General features: G+C 48.4%; 8 protein-coding genes across 8 annotated transcripts; 7 read left to right on the top strand and 1 right to left on the bottom strand.

Moving 5' to 3' along the window:
* Positions 1–1,626: 1,626 nt before the first annotated feature.
* On the top strand, positions 1,627–2,862 carry K444DRAFT_153312 (Translin). Its single transcript, XM_024870613.1, has 4 exons — positions 1,627–1,902; positions 1,945–2,041; positions 2,086–2,231; positions 2,278–2,862. The coding sequence occupies exons 1-4, from the start codon at positions 1,728–1,730 to the stop codon at positions 2,586–2,588; spliced, it is 729 nt and encodes a 242-aa protein (XP_024742709.1). The 5' UTR covers positions 1,627–1,727; the 3' UTR covers positions 2,589–2,862.
* A 153-nt stretch (positions 2,863–3,015) lies between these two features.
* Positions 3,016–3,787, top strand: K444DRAFT_517941 (uncharacterized protein; the record flags this gene model as incomplete). The annotated part of the gene is made up of 2 exons (XM_024873819.1): positions 3,016–3,333; positions 3,386–3,787. 2 exons carry the CDS (start codon positions 3,016–3,018, stop codon positions 3,785–3,787), a joined length of 720 nt encoding a protein of 239 aa, XP_024742710.1.
* Positions 3,788–6,010: 2,223 nt separating this feature from the next.
* K444DRAFT_153317 (uncharacterized protein) lies at positions 6,011–8,698 on the top strand. The gene is made up of 4 exons (XM_024870614.1): positions 6,011–6,649; positions 6,700–6,955; positions 7,059–8,148; positions 8,203–8,698. Exons 1-4 carry the CDS (start codon positions 6,480–6,482, stop codon positions 8,400–8,402), a joined length of 1,716 nt encoding a protein of 571 aa, XP_024742711.1. The 5' UTR covers positions 6,011–6,479; the 3' UTR covers positions 8,403–8,698.
* Positions 8,699–8,868: 170 nt separating this feature from the next.
* Positions 8,869–10,409, bottom strand: K444DRAFT_607210 (DNA glycosylase). The gene has a single exon (XM_024879130.1). It carries the CDS (start codon positions 10,344–10,346, stop codon positions 8,994–8,996), a length of 1,353 nt encoding a protein of 450 aa, XP_024742712.1. The 5' UTR covers positions 10,347–10,409; the 3' UTR covers positions 8,869–8,993.
* Positions 10,410–11,035: 626 nt separating this feature from the next.
* On the top strand, positions 11,036–13,122 carry K444DRAFT_517998 (FAD/NAD(P)-binding domain-containing protein; the record flags this gene model as incomplete). The annotated part of the gene is made up of 4 exons (XM_024873824.1): positions 11,036–11,179; positions 11,361–11,934; positions 12,105–12,388; positions 12,439–13,122. 4 exons carry the CDS (start codon positions 11,036–11,038, stop codon positions 13,120–13,122), a joined length of 1,686 nt encoding a protein of 561 aa, XP_024742713.1.
* A 1,376-nt stretch (positions 13,123–14,498) lies between these two features.
* K444DRAFT_153490 (uncharacterized protein) lies at positions 14,499–15,676 on the top strand. Its single transcript, XM_024870615.1, has 2 exons — positions 14,499–15,552; positions 15,607–15,676. The coding sequence occupies exon 1, from the start codon at positions 14,619–14,621 to the stop codon at positions 15,441–15,443; it is 825 nt and encodes a 274-aa protein (XP_024742714.1). The 5' UTR covers positions 14,499–14,618; the 3' UTR covers positions 15,444–15,552; positions 15,607–15,676.
* Positions 15,206–16,841, top strand: K444DRAFT_153496 (PLC-like phosphodiesterase). The gene is made up of 5 exons (XM_024870616.1): positions 15,206–15,552; positions 15,637–15,800; positions 15,857–16,036; positions 16,085–16,189; positions 16,243–16,841. Exons 1-5 carry the CDS (start codon positions 15,513–15,515, stop codon positions 16,675–16,677), a joined length of 924 nt encoding a protein of 307 aa, XP_024742715.1. The 5' UTR covers positions 15,206–15,512; the 3' UTR covers positions 16,678–16,841.
* K444DRAFT_153511 (uncharacterized protein) lies at positions 16,842–18,054 on the top strand. The gene has a single exon (XM_024870617.1). It carries the CDS (start codon positions 17,006–17,008, stop codon positions 17,825–17,827), a length of 822 nt encoding a protein of 273 aa, XP_024742716.1. The 5' UTR covers positions 16,842–17,005; the 3' UTR covers positions 17,828–18,054.
* The last annotated feature ends 98 nt before the right edge of the window (positions 18,055–18,152 follow it).

Consider the following 18,152-nt stretch of genomic DNA (forward strand, 5'->3'; position numbering starts at 1 on the left):
TTTCGAGACTAGTTCCTCCCCGCCAAAGGATACCTGTTTATTTGACAGCTTCAGAAGTTATCGACGTTCAAGATATTGCTCACTTTTCCATTGGCCGTACCTCCACTGGTAGCCTCATCCAACCAGGGAGAGCATTAACGAGCATTTCCCCATTCCGTGTAGATTGACTGAAAGGATGTCTCACGTCAAGGTGCGTGAAGTCCGTAATCTAGTCAGCGCTGACAAGCTTAGGAGGTAGCTCTACTCCACCTAATGCCTCCCTTTCAAGTCTTTGCAATGAGAGCCTACAAGTTGTATGGCTGCACTTTGGTAGCTAGGTCAGTGGAATGTGATCTGTTTCCTCTCCAAGCATGCGTAGGATGGATGGATGAATGCATGGACGGATTTTTTTCTCTTCCTTAATTTTCTTTTTCTTAAAAACTTGTTTATTACGCTAGCTCCTGATGGTCACCATGCTACCGGAGTAGCATCTTTCCCGCGAAGGGGGGTGACGGGTGGTGACGCCACCAGAGAGGAAGGAGCGTTAGTCAGCTAGCCATTAGTTAGGGCTCCAGACGTGAATACGAATAGAGCCGTCTTTGCCTCATTTGTTCTCTTGACAGAATTGGAAATGATAGATCTGTTGAGAGCTAGTAAAGACGGCAAAAGCAAAGATTTCAGATAAGCTAATAGGCAAAAAGAGATAAGGAGAACAGAAAGAAGAGTCCGAAGCGGCGAGCGAAGTTCTGGGTACACTGTGTGGGGTGGCTTACCAACGCCACGGATCTGTTATGCCTCGTTCTTATAGGCTGGAAAAGGGGAGCGGATTCAGAACACCGTGGGGAAGGCTTTAGAGATCAAGAAAGTGAGCAATAGAATGAGAACGTTAGTATGTTTATGTGGGAGTACAATTCAAGTACAGGTCGGACTGTCCTGAGATTTGCCCGATGCTGGAGCCCTTCAAACTTTGGCGGGGTTTGTCTATTTAGCAAACATGTTTGCTCTGTTTGCTCTGTTTGCTCTCGCTTATCTCACTAGCGGGCACGAGCCACCACAGGCAGTATATATTCAAAGCTGCGCGCCCGCCTTCAACTCTTTTTTCTTTTCTCCTTAGCTCTCTTTGCCTATTGGCTTAGATCAAGTAAGCTTTCATCCTTCCATCTTCATCAAGTCAATGCTAACAACTTCCAAAGGTGTAGTATCTGTTCTTTTCAGTTTAATCTCTGAAAGATTCCTACGGGAATCACATTGATTATACTTATTTTTCTCTCCCGGTTGAGGACCTCTGGGCTTGCTCATGTCCTCGACCACTGTGTCACTGGTATTACACTGCCTCCAGTTGACGCGAAATATCTTTTCATTGCAGATTCTGGCTTGCCGGAAATGTGAAGAAGAGTCATCGAGAGTTCGAGAAAATCAGCCCAAAAGGACGAACGTGAGAAATTTCACCAAAGAGCCGTTTGGGTCTTGCGAGAGGAGCCCAGTGACGACGCAGTGCTTGAGCAGAGGCTGGCATACGGCCAAGCCTGCTGTAGGGGAGGCATAGGAGGGGGAGGCTGGGAACTGGGAGCATGATCTCGATGTCAAATACCATTTGTACTTGTAAGGAAACCTGATTGTGCAGTTTCCGTGACTCCGTGAAGTGAAAATACGGCCACCGCTGCAAATCTGGACCTAAGATCGAAGTTCTGTGATAACTCCAACTCTGCCCTTTCGAACCCAGACACCTACTTCCCCGACCAACCACCATGGCCTCCAGCTCTGGAATGATCGATCCTCGGATCTTTGAGCACCTCCAAACTAAGATCGATGAGGACGCCGAGGTCAGAGACCAGATTCGTGCCATTACCCAGACGTTGGAGAGACAGGGAAGAAATGGGCAGTCCATTCTCTCCCGAGCCCATTCCACCCCCGCAGCACACCGTGAGTATACCCCGCGCTGTCACTATCGCTAACGAACCACAGTGAAGCCAGTCCTCGAAGCAGCAGAGGTTTCTATCAAAGATGAGATCGAGAGCGTCACCAAGCTTGCGGCTGTAGCCTCAAGCTCTCCATACTACAAGTACACGTTGCTGTCACGAATGGAGAGCTAGCTGACTGAAGCAGATACAACAACTTGTGGTCTCGAGATATTCAGAATGTGGTCTTTTCTATTCTCTTCTGTGGATGGCTTGGAGGGATGGGCACTGCCAGCAAGCCAGCAGAACCCGGCAAGCTTCTCACGATCGAGGAAGTCGGTGGGATCCTGAATGGTGGGTCCGATATTCATTCCTCGAGTTTGCGTTGACCATATCACAGTTCCCGTTAATCTTAAAGACCGAGATGCCTTCCATATCACCATCGAGGAGTACCTCCAATCCCTGATTACCCTCATCGAAGAACTTGCCCGACTGGCCATCAATTCCGTTACATTGGGAGACTACCAACGACCTCTACAAATCAGTCAATTCGTCAAGGATCTCCATGCCGGTTTTCAGATATTGAACCTCAAGAACGATTCATTGAGACGAAGAAGTGACAGCATCAAGTACAACGTCAAGAAGATTGAGGACATTGTCTACGATCTCTCTTTGAGGAATCTGGTGCCAAAGGCTGGCTCTGCAGCGTGAAGGGAATTAAGAATACGAATCTTGTTACAAGGCTACGATTTTCACGAGATCACGAAGCAATTGCCTAAAGTCATGCTGGAAAAGGCTGGGAGTCACAAAAGAATTACACGTAGCAGAGGATTGATGGAATCAAACAATTTGATGGTGTTTGAGTTGACATGGTTAATCTTGTCTACTCAATCCTTTGCCTGGCTGCAAAATAAACCATAATGCTGTAAGAGGCCCGAGGCATCTTGAACCTGAGCCGATAACCCCACAACCCTCAATTTGCAGCAATTGTGCTTCGCTGTTTCGCTGAACGGAAAAATTGATACACGTCGGACTAACGAATTTCCGTTCCGGTCTTCAAGATCCCGAGCTCTCCAGAAACGTGTTCCTCGACGCGACCAACCTCAATATCATAATGCCCCTCGTGGATCCAGTAACAATGGCCAGCACAAGTCCAACAAAGACAACAGTCCCTGCCAAACTCTCAATGCCAGTCGAGCTTCTGCCAACCGACCTTGCTCGAATCGTCTCTCAAGCTCATCCAGTGCTCCTCCTTTCTGCTTATTATCTCCGCTTCCCGGCTCTGGTCGCAGACCCAGTCTCTACATTACTGGATTCATTACTGCCCCTGGCAGCCATTCAGATAGCCTATGCTTTCATCTGTCTCCCAGCAGTTGGAACGACCTCAAAGCCCGTGGAGAAAGCCAAGTCCGGAGAAAAGAAAAAGACGCCTGAAGCGTCCAGCGCGAAGGCCCTCGTATATCTCGTTCTTTCCCACATGATACAGATCAAGGCTAATTGATTCCCAGACGGTCATTTATGCCATTCTTCTCTCTCTCATATCCGTTCCCGTCCTAGCAGCTGTCCAGGTCCTCTTCGGCGCTCCGATCACTACGCACATCCCTCATACTCTCCTAAGTTCAGCATATGTCGCCTTACTAGCTATCTTTCCTCTCATATACGTGCACGGATCTGATGGGGCGAAGTGGAGAGAGATAGCTTCTGTGTATAGCCCAATTGATGAAGTGTTCGGGGCATCTGTTGGTTGTTTCCTGGGAGCTTGGTTGGGTGCTGTGCCCATTCCGTTGGATTGGGACAGAGAATGGCAGAAGTGGCCGGTTACAATCGTCACTGGTGCTTATGCTGGGTACATGGTTGGGAAGCTGGCTGGAGGGTGGTTGTTGAAAGGGAAGAGGATTGAGTTCGACTGAAAATTTTGCTTGTGTTAAAGATATATTCGACAGCTGTCAATCGCATCTACTGCGGACAATTATTGCCAACCAGGCGGGGATTGTGTGCAGAGCCCCTGCTTCTGAAAAGCTACGGATACTTCGCATAGTTGCGCTTAGTATTGTTAATGCTCTAAATTTCTCCCCGACTTTGTACTACGAGTACTTAGTAGGTGCATTTCTTGGGAAAAGAGGGATGTAATTGGACTGGTCAATTGCCAAACCAGAACGCCGCTCATCCAAGCCTCACCGAAGCCAGTATAGTCATCATGTCTCGTTCCCATGGCTACCTGCACATACGGTGTAAAGGGAGTGGACACATCGGATTGGACTCCTGTACGTGCAGCTATGTCAGAGACGGGTGTTGCTATAGAGAAAGCACGTGCACAACCCTGTCTACAAAACTTTGTAAAAGCCTCTATGGCAACAGCACAACGACAATGATCACCTTACATGAGTCCAGTCCAATGCATCCGCTCCCTTACCTACAAGGTCGGGGTTCCTAGGCAGCACGACTCCACCTTCTTAGTCAATCCTTCGAAAGCTGGTCCGTCAAGGATTTGAAAAGGAAGAAAGGCAAAATCCGACACCTTCCTAATCAGGCAGAAGACCGTCTGTCGTTCATTGCGTGATTTGGGTCATTCATCCACGGCGAGATCCTCCTTTCCCACGAGTTGGCAAAGATCAGACCGAATACTCCGTAAGGCTTGGAGCTGAGACCGCTTCCAAGCCCATTCGCGCCGAGTCGGGAAACTCTTTGCTGCCTGAAAAGCAGCCAGAGGAGGTTTCCCTTATCGTCTGAGCTATGAAGCACACGAGGATTGGCTCAAATGATGCGATTCTTATCGAAGGCGGGATTGGGGAAATGGTGGCGTGAAGCGGCTTGAAACTCTTGTGAGCAGGGAGGCGGGCATGCCGATGATGCTTCGATGCGTTGTTCTCGAAGGCTGCCAGTTTTGGCTTGAGCCCGAGCTGAGGACGCCCCATAAGCATCGGAACCTCTGAGGCAATAATGTGGCTGATGTATCACAAGATCTCAAGCCATCGACATGGACATGCCTCTACGGAGTAAGTCGAAAATAGAAACGGGTTTGATGTTTGTGGAACGCGACTCGGAAACTCAACCGACGATTCGAAAACTGGTGCTTGCCTTTGGATCGCCATCATGTGGTTTTCTTCCTTTGCGATCTACAACTGGATTTAGCTTCGAGTGGTCGAGAGCATTCCTGGCTGCCCTGGACGGCTGAAGCCCAAGTTACAAGTAAAAAAGATACACTCCCGTGCCAACGCCCCAATGGCGGGCGCTAAGAAAAGCCTATTTTGTGCAAGGATGTTTCGCGAATTAGAGTTGCAGCAGATGAAGGCTTTGAGATTTCGGCAGCGAATGGCAGGGCTCCCCTCGCGACTCCGATCTTGGCATATAAGGATTGTCAGATCCTTATCAAGAGTATTCAAGACTGCCTCGGGAATGCCGCTCAAGAAACCACCGGAGAAGGCCCTTGCAAAATGCCAATGCGCATATCTTCTTGTCTTCTTCCAGCAAGCTGCATTTGGAAGGGAAGGATTCGAGACTCGTGCCATTTTACAATCTTGAGGTCTAAATATGCCCAAATGCAGGTAGATATTTCTACGCTCCGTGTGTGGCCCCAGATCGCTGTGCTTATTATTGGGAACAGGCTGTACCACGCGAGCAGGAATAAGCTTATACCTTTGCACGAGGTGGAGACTCTCCACATCCGTCTCCAGAAATACGGGATCTTGCTCAAGCGAGCTGTGACCAGCGATCTCAGGAGGAAGCATCGCTCTCCGTCTTGCAGCAGGATTCGATTTTGTACTACCGATGATCTTATTTCCAAACATAGAGTCTCATGAGGTACCGACTTGGCATTGGCAGATGTCGCATGATACTGAGGCTTGGTGACATGCTAAGTGGCAACAATGTGGCCATCAGCCAGTAATCTGATTGGTGTCTTGCATTCGAACACCACGCCCAGGACAAGTTGATAGGGCGAACTGAGGCCAGTCCTTTTACAGCTTTCGGGGTGATTATCAACAACAACGTATCTACCCATTTAAATTTAGCGACACAGGGGTTCCAGTTCTGGCACATACCGGAAAGTCAACGGCACGAGTTTTTTATTGGCCTTCACTCCCTGTCTGTGGCTGACTCGCTACATTTAAATGGGAAGATACGTTGTAGTCAATTCGAGGCAAAGAGAGAGATAGCTAGAAATACCAAGGCACTTCTGAAGCGGAAGCCCCAAGCGGCCACATCAACGATAACAAGGGTCCAAAACACAGCCAGCCCCTGGACAGGCTTAAAATATTTTCACATTTAACTTTTGTTACCGACCCTACAATGGACTAGCAAAACCTAAATTAGAACTCGAAGGAGCCTTGCAGGCTGAAAGCTCGAAATTCAACCAAAGAAGCCGTCAAGATGCAGCGGCCCAGCGGGGAACGCGCTGGAATCTCCTGCGAGATGCTAGGGCAGACTGCATGAGCAGGCTAGACATGCTTGACCTCTTCGGCCTTTCTAGTAAATGCTCTTATCAGTTAGTGTGTGTAACACCAAACCAGTGGCTCTCTTTATAAAGTCAAGTCAATGCCCTCGCCCGTCCCTTGCCCTTCCCATCATCCTCCTACAATACTTTCAGGCGATTGAATCACAATCATGTCGAATGAAAAGTACGACAGTGACGCGCCTGACTATGATGGTCATGGCCACGCTACTTATGTCGACCCCACCACGGGAATGGAGAGTAAGGCTGGTGTGCTAAACGAAGCTGGAGAGCTATACGGGAATATTGAAACCGCAGAGGAATACGGTTATGTCTCCCGAGGGTAAGTGGCCGAGCTCCAAGAAACCTCGGACTCTGCTGATCCTCTCTCAGACTCAAGTCAAGACACATTCAGTTTATCGCTTTAGGTGGTACCATTGGAACGGGCTTGTTCTTGGGTATTGGATCTGCTCTCACGCGTGCTGGTCCCCTTTCAGTCCTTTTGGGGTACACTTTCACTGGTATTGCCATCTTTGCTATGATGCAGTGCTTGGGCGAGATGGCCACATGGCTTCCTCTGCCTGGTGCCATCCCTCAGTTCTGCGCCAGATATGTTGATGAGGCACTTGGTTTTGCCGTTGGATGGAACGTAAGTTGCTTCGATCATCCTTGAGATGTCAAAAAACTCCTCAACTTAGGAGTACGATGCGAGCTTGAGCAAGGCGCCAAAGCTGACTCCTTGTCTCTAACAGAACTGGTATGCATCTGCCATCACACTCTGTGCCGAAATTTCAGCAGCTTCGATCGTTATTCAATATTGGCCCGGAGCTGACCACATCTCGGTCGCTGTATGGATATCAATCATCATTGTACTGGTCCTCTGCCTGAACATCTTTGCCATTCAGATTTATGGCGAAGCCGAGTTCATTTTTGCCAGCATCAAGATCGTCACCATAGTCGGACTTTTGATTTTGGCCTTCATTGTTGATCTTGGCGGTGGTCCAAACCACGACCGTCTTGGGTTCCGTTATTGGAAGCACCCAGGCGCGATGAAGGAGTATGGCTCGACAGGAAACACTGGCAGATTCTTGGGTTTGTTTTCCGTGCTGGTCAATGCAGCTTTCTCATACGGCGGTGTCGAGTTGGTTGCTGTGGCCGCTGGTGAAGCCGAGAACCCCAGGAAGAATATTCCCAAGGCAGTCCGCAGAGTGTTCTGGCGTATTCTGTTCTTCTACGTTCTCGGCTCTCTCGCAATTGGTGTCCTGGTGGCATCAAACGATCCGCATTTGTTGAGCGCCCAGAAAGCCGGTGCTGCTGGTGCAGCCCGATCACCCTGGGTCGTTGGGATCCAGAATGCTGGCATCAAGGTTCTCCCTTCCATTATTAACGCAGTGATCCTGACGTCAGCGAGCTCATCCGCAAACGCCTTCCTCTACACAGGATCCCGCTATCTCTTCGCCCTGGCTCAGAACAAGCAAGCACCACGTTTCCTCCTCCATTGCAGCAAAGCTGGCGTCCCGTACTACTGCGTTGCGATTACGGCTTCGATCTCACTACTCACGTACTTGTCCGTAAAGAAAGGTGGCCCTGCAGTAGTTTTTGATTGGTTCCAGAACCTCACTACCATTGCTGGACTCTTCACGTGGTGCTCGATTTGCATCGCATATATTCAATTCCACAAGGCACTCAAGGCCCAAGGAGTAGACCGAAACACACTTGTCTTCAAGAGCAAATTCCAGCCATACACCGCTTGGTTCGCCTTCTTCTATTTCGCGATGATCATTATTTTCAACGGATTCCACGTCTTCGTTGGATCTCGTCACCAGAACTGGAACGTCACTGGTATGTCCTCTCCCCCAAATTGAAATTTGTGTGACCAATACTCATTTACCGTAGATTTCTTGGCCGCCTACATTGGTATACCGATCTTCTTCGTCCTTTACGGATTCTGGAAAGTTTTGAAGGGCAGCAAATGGATTCATCCTGCCGACGCCGATATCTCGACCGGCAAAGCTGCTCTAGATGCAGAGGATGGGCAGTGGCCTGAGCAGCACCCAAGAAACGTTATTGAAAAGATATGGTTCTGGATTGCGTAGAGGATGTCGAGTTGCTGCTGCTGCTTTGCGCCTATATTCGTGGGATGTTTGTGTGCTAGCATAGTGGAGAACCGTGGGATCGTACTGAGATAATGTTGCATATAGCTTCATTAAGAACCAAATTCTTTGCTGGGTTCCTTTCAACAGCGGATAATGTGACCCCGAACACATTTCATGTTTCTGTCAAAATTGTCAGACTCTAATACTGTGGTTTGAAAGCTTCACCTTCTTCGCTTCTCCAGATGACTTTTAGATCTCTACACCTCGCAGCTCCCTCTGTCCTATTTTGGTGTAATCGAGAAGTCCATTGTTCTTAAATTTCCAAGTCAACGACGGACGGGACTTGCTTAGATCTACTGTATGCGACCCCAACTTCTGAAAACCTGTAAATGGCGATGAAGCAAGGCTGGTGGATACAAAATTGGACTCAAAGTTAACAATAGATCTTTACCTGAAGAATATGTATCTGAATACTTTCAGTTGGAGAAAGTGAAAGCTTGAAATTGTGCCAAGGAAGAAGGTACTGTACATACAGAGAACAACCAACCAACATTAATATTACAATATGCCTGATATACGATGGCCAAACCATCATCTTTTGCTTTTACGCTTTGAAGACTTCTCCAGTTGTCCAGGGGCGTTGGCAATGTCATCCAATGTCATCTTTTCTTCCTCCTTCGTCAAGCCTTCCTCAACTAGCAACTCCAGAACTCCCTCCACAAAGACTTCTGCCTTCGAGTCTGCATTTACTGGGATGTCGTTGACGACCTCTTCGACCTTGATGACCTCGCTTTTCTCTATCACAATGCCTTCTTCATCTTTCTTGACCTTCTCCTCCTTTGTCTTCCTCCCAAGAGTGACCTTGCTTCTCTCAGCAGATTTGCAAAGTCCCTCCAGTCCCAACTCGCAGTCTCCACACTTCCGACCAACCGGAAGACAAACAGTCTGTCCAAAGCCTACCAATAACCAGTTTATCTCGTGCCATAGTTCCTTTGGTAGCCACGCCTGTAACGCCAATCTTGTTTCCTCTGGTCCTTTCGTCTTGTGCCATCCCCACAGGTTCGTAATTCGGTGTACATGCACATCGACACCTATTCCCTCCGTCCTTCCCCAAGCGGTACTCATACACAGGTATGCCATCTTCGGGCCGACCCCAGGAAGAGACATCAAGCCTTCAATAGAATCCGGAATATCGCCGTCCCATTGATCCCTTAGAATCTCAGCAGTGGCCTTGATGTATTTCGTCTTGTTATTATGGAAGCCCACCACCCAGATCAACTCGTTCAAGAGCTTCGGATCCACTGCCAAAATATTCTCCAGGTTCAACCCAACAGGTTCCCCTTCCTTGTATGCCGGCAGTTCATTCTGCAACCTGCCCATCGCGACAGCATTGGTGGTGTCCTTTGTCTGCGAGGACAGCATCAAGGCCGTCAACGTATGGTATCTCTTGACTTTTGGGCTAGCCTTCTCCTCTGCCAACCTCTCACAGCCCATTGTGTCTACCGCAGCATTTTGTGCAGCTCCTGTAGTCCTCATCTCCTTAACAACAGCGTAGACCTCCGCCCAGTCATTGGGAGGATGGATCTCGACTTCGCCAGTCTCTTCATTCTTAATCTGTCGAGCTGGTTTGCGGACCTTGCGTTCCTTGGAAGGCGAGAATGTTACACTGTCCTCGACTTCGGTCTTGACGGTCACGGTCTTGTGTGGCGACTGCTTGATCGGCGTTCGTGGGGTGGGGTCTCGTTTCCGTTTTCGTGATGGAGGAATAACATCTTCGATATCTGTTGTATCTTGCAACGGTTCGGGCGAATGTTCGTTCTTGTTCGAAGAATTGCCATGTGCAAAGCGTGAGAGGGAGGACCGTGTGCTTCTGCAAGATGTTGTGGAGACGGATGTGGCATTGATGATCTTGGAGGTCTCCTTCGAGATCCTCGAGGTCCTCATTTCGATGGTGGGCCAGGCGACTTGTACCGCCGGTGAGACCTATGGAGGTGCAGTTACAGAGTGCTTTTCACTGTCTTACCCGCAGAAGGGTGTTCAGCCCCCTGAATCCAGCGCTGAATCGACGGGTCGGCCCGCAAACCGCAGTGCCCAGATCTGTTCGCTGACTAAAACAATGTAGACCTCATTCAAGACACTTGGCAGCGTCTGCACCATCCTGACGCAGAGAGGGGATTGAATCTACGAATGATGGCTGGTGGAACCCTCTACCATCTGTTGCCCAGAATGTACGTGTCTTCTCTCCGATCTGCGTTGAACGAGCATGACTGTGCCTACTGTTCGGAACCTTGTTTTGTACCTAAGCCCTTCTATGACAAGCCTGTGGACACAGTTGATGAGCTGTTTCACTGCTCTCAATCACTGACCTGGTTCAGGTCAAAGCTCAAGTTGGGCAAAGGAGATGTACAGTGGCTATAATGGATAAATCGTGCCTTCCTCGAGAACTCTGGAGCGATTCAAATCGGTCGTAGGCTGCACGTGGTCTGTCTCTTTCAAACTCCCCAAGCATTCTCAATTGGCCTCTTAAACCCTATCTTTCACTTCTCCCCATTGCTAAATTGCAATTGCCTGGTATTTTTAAGCTGGGATATCATACTTTTCAAGAATATCAGCGTCTCCCCGACGAAGCCAACATGGACGCTTATCCAATGTCTTACACTTCTCCATCTCGCAGACACTCCTCACGGATCTACCAGGATCTCGCTAGATATCGACTATCGAACCGAGCCTGTACAGATGTCAAAATTCAGCAACTCGTTGTCGATTTCCAGAGCAAAGTATGTCATCTTCCTGGAACCTTGCAATATGTTTGTCAAAATATCTCTTAGGGCGCTCTTCCGTCCCTTGACCGAGCTTGAGGATGATTTTCGCCCTCAAAACTGGCAAAGTCAAGTGCCTGGAGAACACATATATTTCTCTTCTTCATAGTATGGACGATGGACTAAGCTCCTGCTTTAGCTGCTTACCAGAAGTCACTCAACAACACCGGAAATATGTGTGGTAGGGGCTGGGCTAGCAGGGCTTCGATGTGCAGACATCTTGCTTCAGCATGGATTCAAAGTCACCGTACTCGAAGCTCGAGACAGGGTTGGAGGTCGTGCCCATCAAGAAACTCTTCCATCAGGTCATCTGGTCGATCTAGGTCCGAACTGGATCCATGGCACTGACCACAACCCCATTCTTGATCTTGCAAAGACCACCAAAACTGCAATGCACACATGGGGTGAGAAATTTAAGGTCTTCGGCGCGGACGGCAACCTTCTTGGTGAAGGAAGAGAGTATAACGACGTGATGTGGAAAATCATTGCGCAGGCATTCAAATACTCAGCCCAAAATACATCCACAATCAACCCGAATGAAAGTCTCAAGGATTTTTTTGAAAAGAAGCTCCTAGAAGAGTTTCCTGGACAAGCAGATTTGGACAAGAAAGAAATCCTTATGCAAATGGCTGAGCTGTGGGGCGCCTTTGTTGGAAGCCCTGTGTATCGGCAGAGTTTGAAATTCTTCTGGCTCGAAGAATGTATTGATGGAGGTATGTTTTGCCCAGAATATTTTTTTTCTTGTCCTTCATCTATTCTTTGACATCCTCCGAACACTCGTCCGGCGAAGGAGTTCTCCAAACGTTACCATCCTTTGCCTGCTTTTCTGCTCTTCGCAGACTTTTGCAAGGAACCCAGAAAATCACATGCTGAAATTCTTTAGAGAACTTATTCGCTGCTGGAACATACAAGGAAATTCTCGCCACTATTGCTGCACCGGTACTGGCTGGCGCGAAATTGGAACTTTCCACCAAGGTTACACACATCAAGTCTTGCTCGGGTGTCATCTCAATTTCGACTGACAATGGACGAAGCCTTGAATTTGATGAAGTTGTGGTAACCACACCTTTGGGCTGGCTGAAGAAGAACAAGCATGTTTTTGATCCTCCTCTTCCTCCAAGACTCTCCACTGCCATTGATTCCATCGGCTATGGCTCTCTGGAGAAGGTTTGTTGAAAATGGCAACAAATGAGATAAATGACGCTGACACTGACCAGATCTTCTTAACTTTTCCTCGTGCTTTCTGGCTCGATACTCCGGATAAACAGAAGTTCACTGGCTCTATTCAATGGCTTTCCCCCCAATATGCAAAGGAGACGAATCCAGCCTGTTGGAACCAGGAGGTTGTAGATCTTTCAACATTGCCCGGCTCTTGTGCACATCCCACACTATTATTCTATATGTATGGCGATCAGTCAGTTGCGATGGCTGGCGAGCTTGCTTTACGAAATGAACGAGAACAACGAGATAAATACCTTGTGGAATTTTTCAAGCCTTATTTCTCTCGACTGCCCAACTATAAGGAGGGTTCGAAGGATTGTATGCCAGTTTCGTGTCTTGCAACAACTTGGGTGTTAGATGACCTCGCTGGAAATGGTAGCTATAGTACATTCCGAACTGGCCTTCTTGAGGGTGATCGAGACATCGAAATCATGAGAGACGGACTTCCGGACAGAAACATCTGGCTTGCTGGGGAACATACCTCTCCATTTGTAGCCCTCGGTACATCCACTGGTGCATACTGGAGCGGCGAGGCCGTGGGTTTGAGGATTGCGGATGCATATGGCAAAACTGCGAGAGACGGCGGTGACCAGCATGAAGCTTCAAAGCTCACTACTGGCGATTCTGACAAGGAGGTCAACATCAGAGGTTTTGCTGACAAGGAGTTGGATGAAAGCTAACTGTAAGCGTTGTGGTCAAGGTCTGCTAGCGATGACATCGTTTCAGGGGCGTGATGCATTGCTGTGGTGACTGTTTTCTTGCGAGTTGGCTTTTCGAAGACAGAGATTGTGGATAGATCTCCCTAGGCTAGTCCTTCAACTTCACAAGAGACAAATGACAGACAACTTGAGAAAGTCATTGCGGAAGTTCTTGTGATAAGGGGTTCTTTTAACTTCAGTACGAATGACAAGAATCCCACGAAATTTCCACCCCGCACATCATTCTTTCCATAAACGACATCACCTCTTACAGAACATCCTTCACCAAGGTTCGCGGGATGTACTTCATTTAGCTTCTGGCGAAATCTGCCTTTGGCCAACCCGTTCGCTTTCTATCTTATGTTTCCTCATCTCTAGGCAGGAGAAGACAAGCCAACACGTCTTACTCGCAATGTTTAAATATTGTATTTTTCTTGCGTCGGTCGACCATTTGCCAATCACAAACGAAGATGGTCGTAGTGCGGCCCTCTGACATGCAGTTCAATCTGACTGGCACGAGGTTATTCGACTTGTTAGCCCTTGCTGCCAACACAAACACAAGAGAGACTCTCAAAGTTTTGCAGGTATTGGGCTCAAGATCGCATAGTTATTGACGGAAACGGGGATTGTGTCCCCTTCTCCCACAAAAAATATTGCCCAAAAGGATAGCACATCTATTTTTATTTCATTTAGGCACTGCTCGAGACCAGAAGAATTTTAAAGAAAGCTTGATGATTCAAGCATCAAGGTATAAGTGCTGTCATTTATCTTGGACCAATAACGAGAAATGGAAGCATCTTCAAATGTTCTTGAGCACAAGTAAGCCTCACCCCATTGGTGTGTGAATACGAAGATACCACTTCAGGAACCTGATGAACCAAACGATGTGGCGTTTACCGAACGATTTTCTACATAAGGACGGTGGTCCCCTCGCTGGTTGTCAGGACTTGACGTTCGAAACAGAATCGCATCCCATAAAGGTCCTGCCCACAAAACTTCACACATCTCCACAAAACGCTTTGGACTCCCGAACGTTTTGGAGACCAGACGATGGTGCTAATCTGAATTTTTGCTGTCAGCTGAGCTCACAAATGTTCCAGTTCATCTGCGCTTTGTTTTCGCACCGTGGAGCATCTGGGAATATCCACAGAGTTGTGTCCAGGCATTTCAGCAGCGAAGTTCTATGCTTGGCAAGCGCCGGCTGGTGTTGTGAAACCTCGACGTATCACGGAGCCTAGGTCAGTCAAACCAATTATGTCTAATAATGTTGTCACTGTTTTGGCACCGGCAAGAGATGAGCCGTGCGTGAGGGTTGCTGCGTGCATCATTTCCACTTGTCATCCTCATTGTCTGCGAGGCTGTCCCGTCCGGCGTATTTAGCGTCCCGGAGACGATTTAGGGTATTCAGCTGGCCCCTCCTCCAAGCATGAGGCGTGTCGATCAGCGGGAAGGAGAAACAATTCGAGCGGATTCAGCGCATGATCTGCGTTGTGTCAACGGATGTGGCACGGTATCAGAAGCCCAGAACCACACGGAAGCACACCAAAAGAGCATTCGACCCATGTTCGCCAAATAGCCAGCCTCCCGGAATTGGAGTTGCACATACAGTATGTCGTTGTGAGCTTTTTTCGGCATGCGGCCAGACGATGCTGGCCTGCAGTGGTGCAGTGGTGCAGTGCTGCAGAGGGCATCTCAGAGAGACTCAGACCGCTTTTCAAGCCCGGATGTCGGACTTCCCGGGCTGCATGTTGGTCCTGATTCAGAACGCGAGCAGAAAAGAACGCGGATTATTGTGCAGTAACACCCTCCACGGTCAGGGCCAATTTGGGGGAAGCTCTATTTTAGCCCAGGGTGCATCGACCCCGCTACAGGGAGGAGGGAGTTACGCGTTAGCCGCAACAACAGCAGCAGCAGCAGCTAATCACAGAGTGGCCAGCGGCCCACACAGAACGGACTTGACGGCATTTGTGGAGGGCCAGGGCCGGGACCAGGACCAGGACCAGGACCACGACCAACTGACCTCGACCCCCCCCCTCATGACCTTACGACCGACCATCCGACTGCATTCCAGAACAACCTATTTCGCAGCCCTGGTGGCCCTCGAAGGACAAAGGGTATCGATGATCGAGATCGGCTCCCGCCGTCCCGCTTCTGTGCAAATATCTTCTCTTCCTTCGCCAACGTTCTCCCTCTCATCGACGTTGAATTTAATACTTAATGGACTCGGTCCGCGGAGCTTGCTCTCCATGTTCTACTCTTCAATATCGCGGCGCGACTTCCTTTGGCTTTGGCTTTGGCTTTGATTTTGATTTTGACTCCAGCGCATGAACTCGAGCAACGATACTTCATTTCCTCAAATCTGAATTTACAGAATGGCGGAAACCCTGCCGCTACTACGAGAAAAGATGGATCGTGAGAACTCCCCAGTTGCCCTCCGATTGAGAAGCAAAACTGAGCCTCTGGAAGCTGAAAATAGGTCTTTCATATCGGCCATAGACTCCCCAAAAGGACCGCGACCACAGGCTATCGCACATAGAGGATATAGAGCTGCATTCCCCGAGAACACCATGGCGGCGTTCAAGGGCGCTGTCAAGGTTGGAGCTCATGCCATAGAAACGGATATCCATCTGACGAAAGATAGCGTCGTGGTGTTGTCCCATGTAAGGACCAATTGGATCTGCACATTGTGATATTATGCAATTCTAACATATCTCAGGACCCTACGCTTGAGCGGTGTTTTGGGAGGAAGGACAAGATTATCGATTTGGAATGGAGAGAAATAGAACCACTCAGAACAATCCAGCAACCTTGTGAACCAATGCCTCGACTCCGAGATTTGCTTGAATACCTCTCCGAACCCGAGCTGGAGGACATTTGGATGTTGTTAGATATCAAGGTAAGCTAAACGGCCTTGGTGGAAGAGCAAGGCTAAATCTCAAAATAGATCGACAATAACGCCGAAGACGTGATGAGGCTGATCGCGGCGACACTAGAGGAGGTAAAATCTTCACGGCCTTGGAGTGAACGAGTTTTGCTTGGTTTCTGGATGGTGAGTAACTGCAAACAAGCCATTTTCAATTCCCCCATCTGACCATCGTCCAGCCCAATTACCTTCCTCTGCGCGCCAAATATCTTCCAGATCATCGCGCAGCTCATATTGGCTTCAGCATAACCTATGCAAGACAATTCTTAAAAGAGCCTCGAGTAGATTTCAATATGCTTCAAAAAAGCATGGTTGGACCCTTTGGCAACAAGTTCCTCCGTGACATCAAAGCAGCCGGACGGTCCGTATTTATGTGGACAGTCAACGACGAAGAGAAGATGAAGTGGTGTATCATGAAAGAGGTCGATGGAGTTATTACCGATGATCCGCTCAAATTCCTGGATATTTCGAAGAATTATAACGGAGAACGATGTCGACTTCCTGTGACTCAGTATGGAACCGCCATTTGGATTAATATCATGTCAACCATTTTTGGTTTCATGTACAGGCTCAGGGCCATGTCCTCAAGAGGTAAAGGAGACCAAAGCAGATGAGACGCAGTGGATAGGCTCAGTGGAGACGAATTTATGACTTCGAGTGTGTTGAATAATGATATAGACGGCCAACACAAACATAAACGACTAATGAAAGACTCGGGACTCGAATTTCTAGCAATCTCATCCCGTGTGTTCGAAGTCCAATAGCTCCTATTCTTGTATTGCTTTTTGTTATAGATCAATATGGACTCGTGGCAAGCTAGAGTGCTTCGCAATCACGGTCACTTTCACAGTCATGACATTCTCTTGACTAACCACAACTCAGAAACCAATACCATTTCAATCACCTACACGGTTCAATTAAAAACCCAACAAGACATACCAAATGTGCATCAAACACATCAAGAAGTACACACAGTGTCCCCACACAGGTGTTAAGATCGAGCATTGCGAGATCTACAAAGCCAACCCAGACGCTTGTCACAAGAAAGAGAAGTGCCCGGAAACGATAAATGGCCACTGTCGGAAATGCGGCGGTGGTCCGCAACCAGAGCCCGTCATTACCTACGTCGACTTCGAGACAATCTCATCATGGAACAGAGAGTCAGCATCCAGCATCGAAACACCATCAAGCCTGAATTCCGGTGTCGAGCTGATGAGGAAAGGGAGTCAGAAGGCGGTAGGTGGTGTGAAGAGGTTCATCGGCAGCATCACGAGCAATCGCAGCAGTGGTGGCAGTTCAAGCCTGCTAGACGCAGTCTCAGAGACAGAATCTCCCTCTAGAGGTGAGAACACCGCATCTTACCCCAGTACGATCGAGCTACTTGCTGAGAGTAAGGCGGTCGATACATCGACGTCTCATGCGAAGCGCTGGCAGGGACCTACAGAAAGCTCATCGGGCCACATCCTCTCGAGTTCGAATACGACTGGCGGTATGCACGAGATACAACCCTCACATGGCCGTGATATTGAGACTGCTTCTGCTGTCACGACTTGGACGAAAATTATTGTGAAGGCTAGCGGAATACAGGATTCGGGGAGAGCTGGAGTTTCCCAAGCTGATGGGGTTTTGTATCAACAAGAAGTTGATGTTTCACAATTCAATGTGGTTATGAGCCAAAGCAGACTTGAGGAATTAGCCAAGGCTGATGAGAGATTGGCGAGAGTGAGGGATGAAAGAGGATATATTAATTTCAACATAGTTTGAGTCTGTTGGCATAGGCATGAATTCCGAAGCCACGCAAAAGCAGTAGATTAAACCTATGACTGCTGGATTATGTTGACCAATGTTTGATAATGCTTTCGAGTCGGAAACAGTTGTTCTTCTGAGAATGGCTACTGTAGAGGTGTATACAGCATCATACTTCACACGTGCCCTTTAGAACACGAATTTATCTAACATAGCAACACCGCGGTTCACTTATCACATATAATTAAGAAGCGAAAAGCCCGAAGATGTATTTTGATTCAATTTCTTTGACATCCATTAGAAGAAGTGACGTCTCAATCACGTGTTTCACAACCGAACATCT

Source organism: Hyaloscypha bicolor, assembly GCF_002865645.1.
Source record: "Hyaloscypha bicolor E unplaced genomic scaffold K444scaffold_15, whole genome shotgun sequence".
NCBI classification, from domain to species: domain Eukaryota; kingdom Fungi; phylum Ascomycota; class Leotiomycetes; order Helotiales; family Hyaloscyphaceae; genus Hyaloscypha; species Hyaloscypha bicolor.

Excerpts from the sequence above, each read along its gene's own strand:
- K444DRAFT_153312 (XM_024870613.1), top strand. The coding sequence starts at position 1,728 with ATGGCCTCCAGCTCTGGAATGATCGATCCTCGGATCTTTGAGCACCTC. Across the intron at positions 1,903-1,944 it reads TTCCACCCCCGCAGCACACC|TGAAGCCAGTCCTCGAAGCA; the intron begins GTGAGTATACCC and ends AACGAACCACAG. Across the intron at positions 2,232-2,277 it reads AGTCGGTGGGATCCTGAATG|TTCCCGTTAATCTTAAAGAC; the intron begins GTGGGTCCGATA and ends ACCATATCACAG.
- K444DRAFT_607210 (XM_024879130.1), bottom strand. The coding sequence starts at position 10,346 with ATGAGGACCTCGAGGATCTCGAAGGAGACCTCCAAGATCATCAATGCC.
- K444DRAFT_153496 (XM_024870616.1), top strand. The coding sequence starts at position 15,513 with ATGGCGGAAACCCTGCCGCTACTACGAGAAAAGATGGATC. Across the intron at positions 15,801-15,856 it reads GCGTCGTGGTGTTGTCCCAT|GACCCTACGCTTGAGCGGTG; the intron begins GTAAGGACCAAT and ends AACATATCTCAG. Across the intron at positions 16,190-16,242 it reads TTTTGCTTGGTTTCTGGATG|CCCAATTACCTTCCTCTGCG; the intron begins GTGAGTAACTGC and ends ACCATCGTCCAG.
- K444DRAFT_153511 (XM_024870617.1), top strand. The coding sequence starts at position 17,006 with ATGTGCATCAAACACATCAAGAAGTACACACAGTGTCCCCACACAGGT.
- K444DRAFT_153317 (XM_024870614.1), top strand. The coding sequence starts at position 6,480 with ATGTCGAATGAAAAGTACGACAGTGACGCGCCTGACTATGATGGTCAT. Across the intron at positions 6,956-7,058 it reads GTTTTGCCGTTGGATGGAAC|AACTGGTATGCATCTGCCAT; the intron begins GTAAGTTGCTTC and ends TGTCTCTAACAG. Across the intron at positions 8,149-8,202 it reads CCAGAACTGGAACGTCACTG|ATTTCTTGGCCGCCTACATT; the intron begins GTATGTCCTCTC and ends CATTTACCGTAG.
- K444DRAFT_153490 (XM_024870615.1), top strand. The coding sequence starts at position 14,619 with ATGATCTGCGTTGTGTCAACGGATGTGGCACGGTATCAGAAGCCCAGA.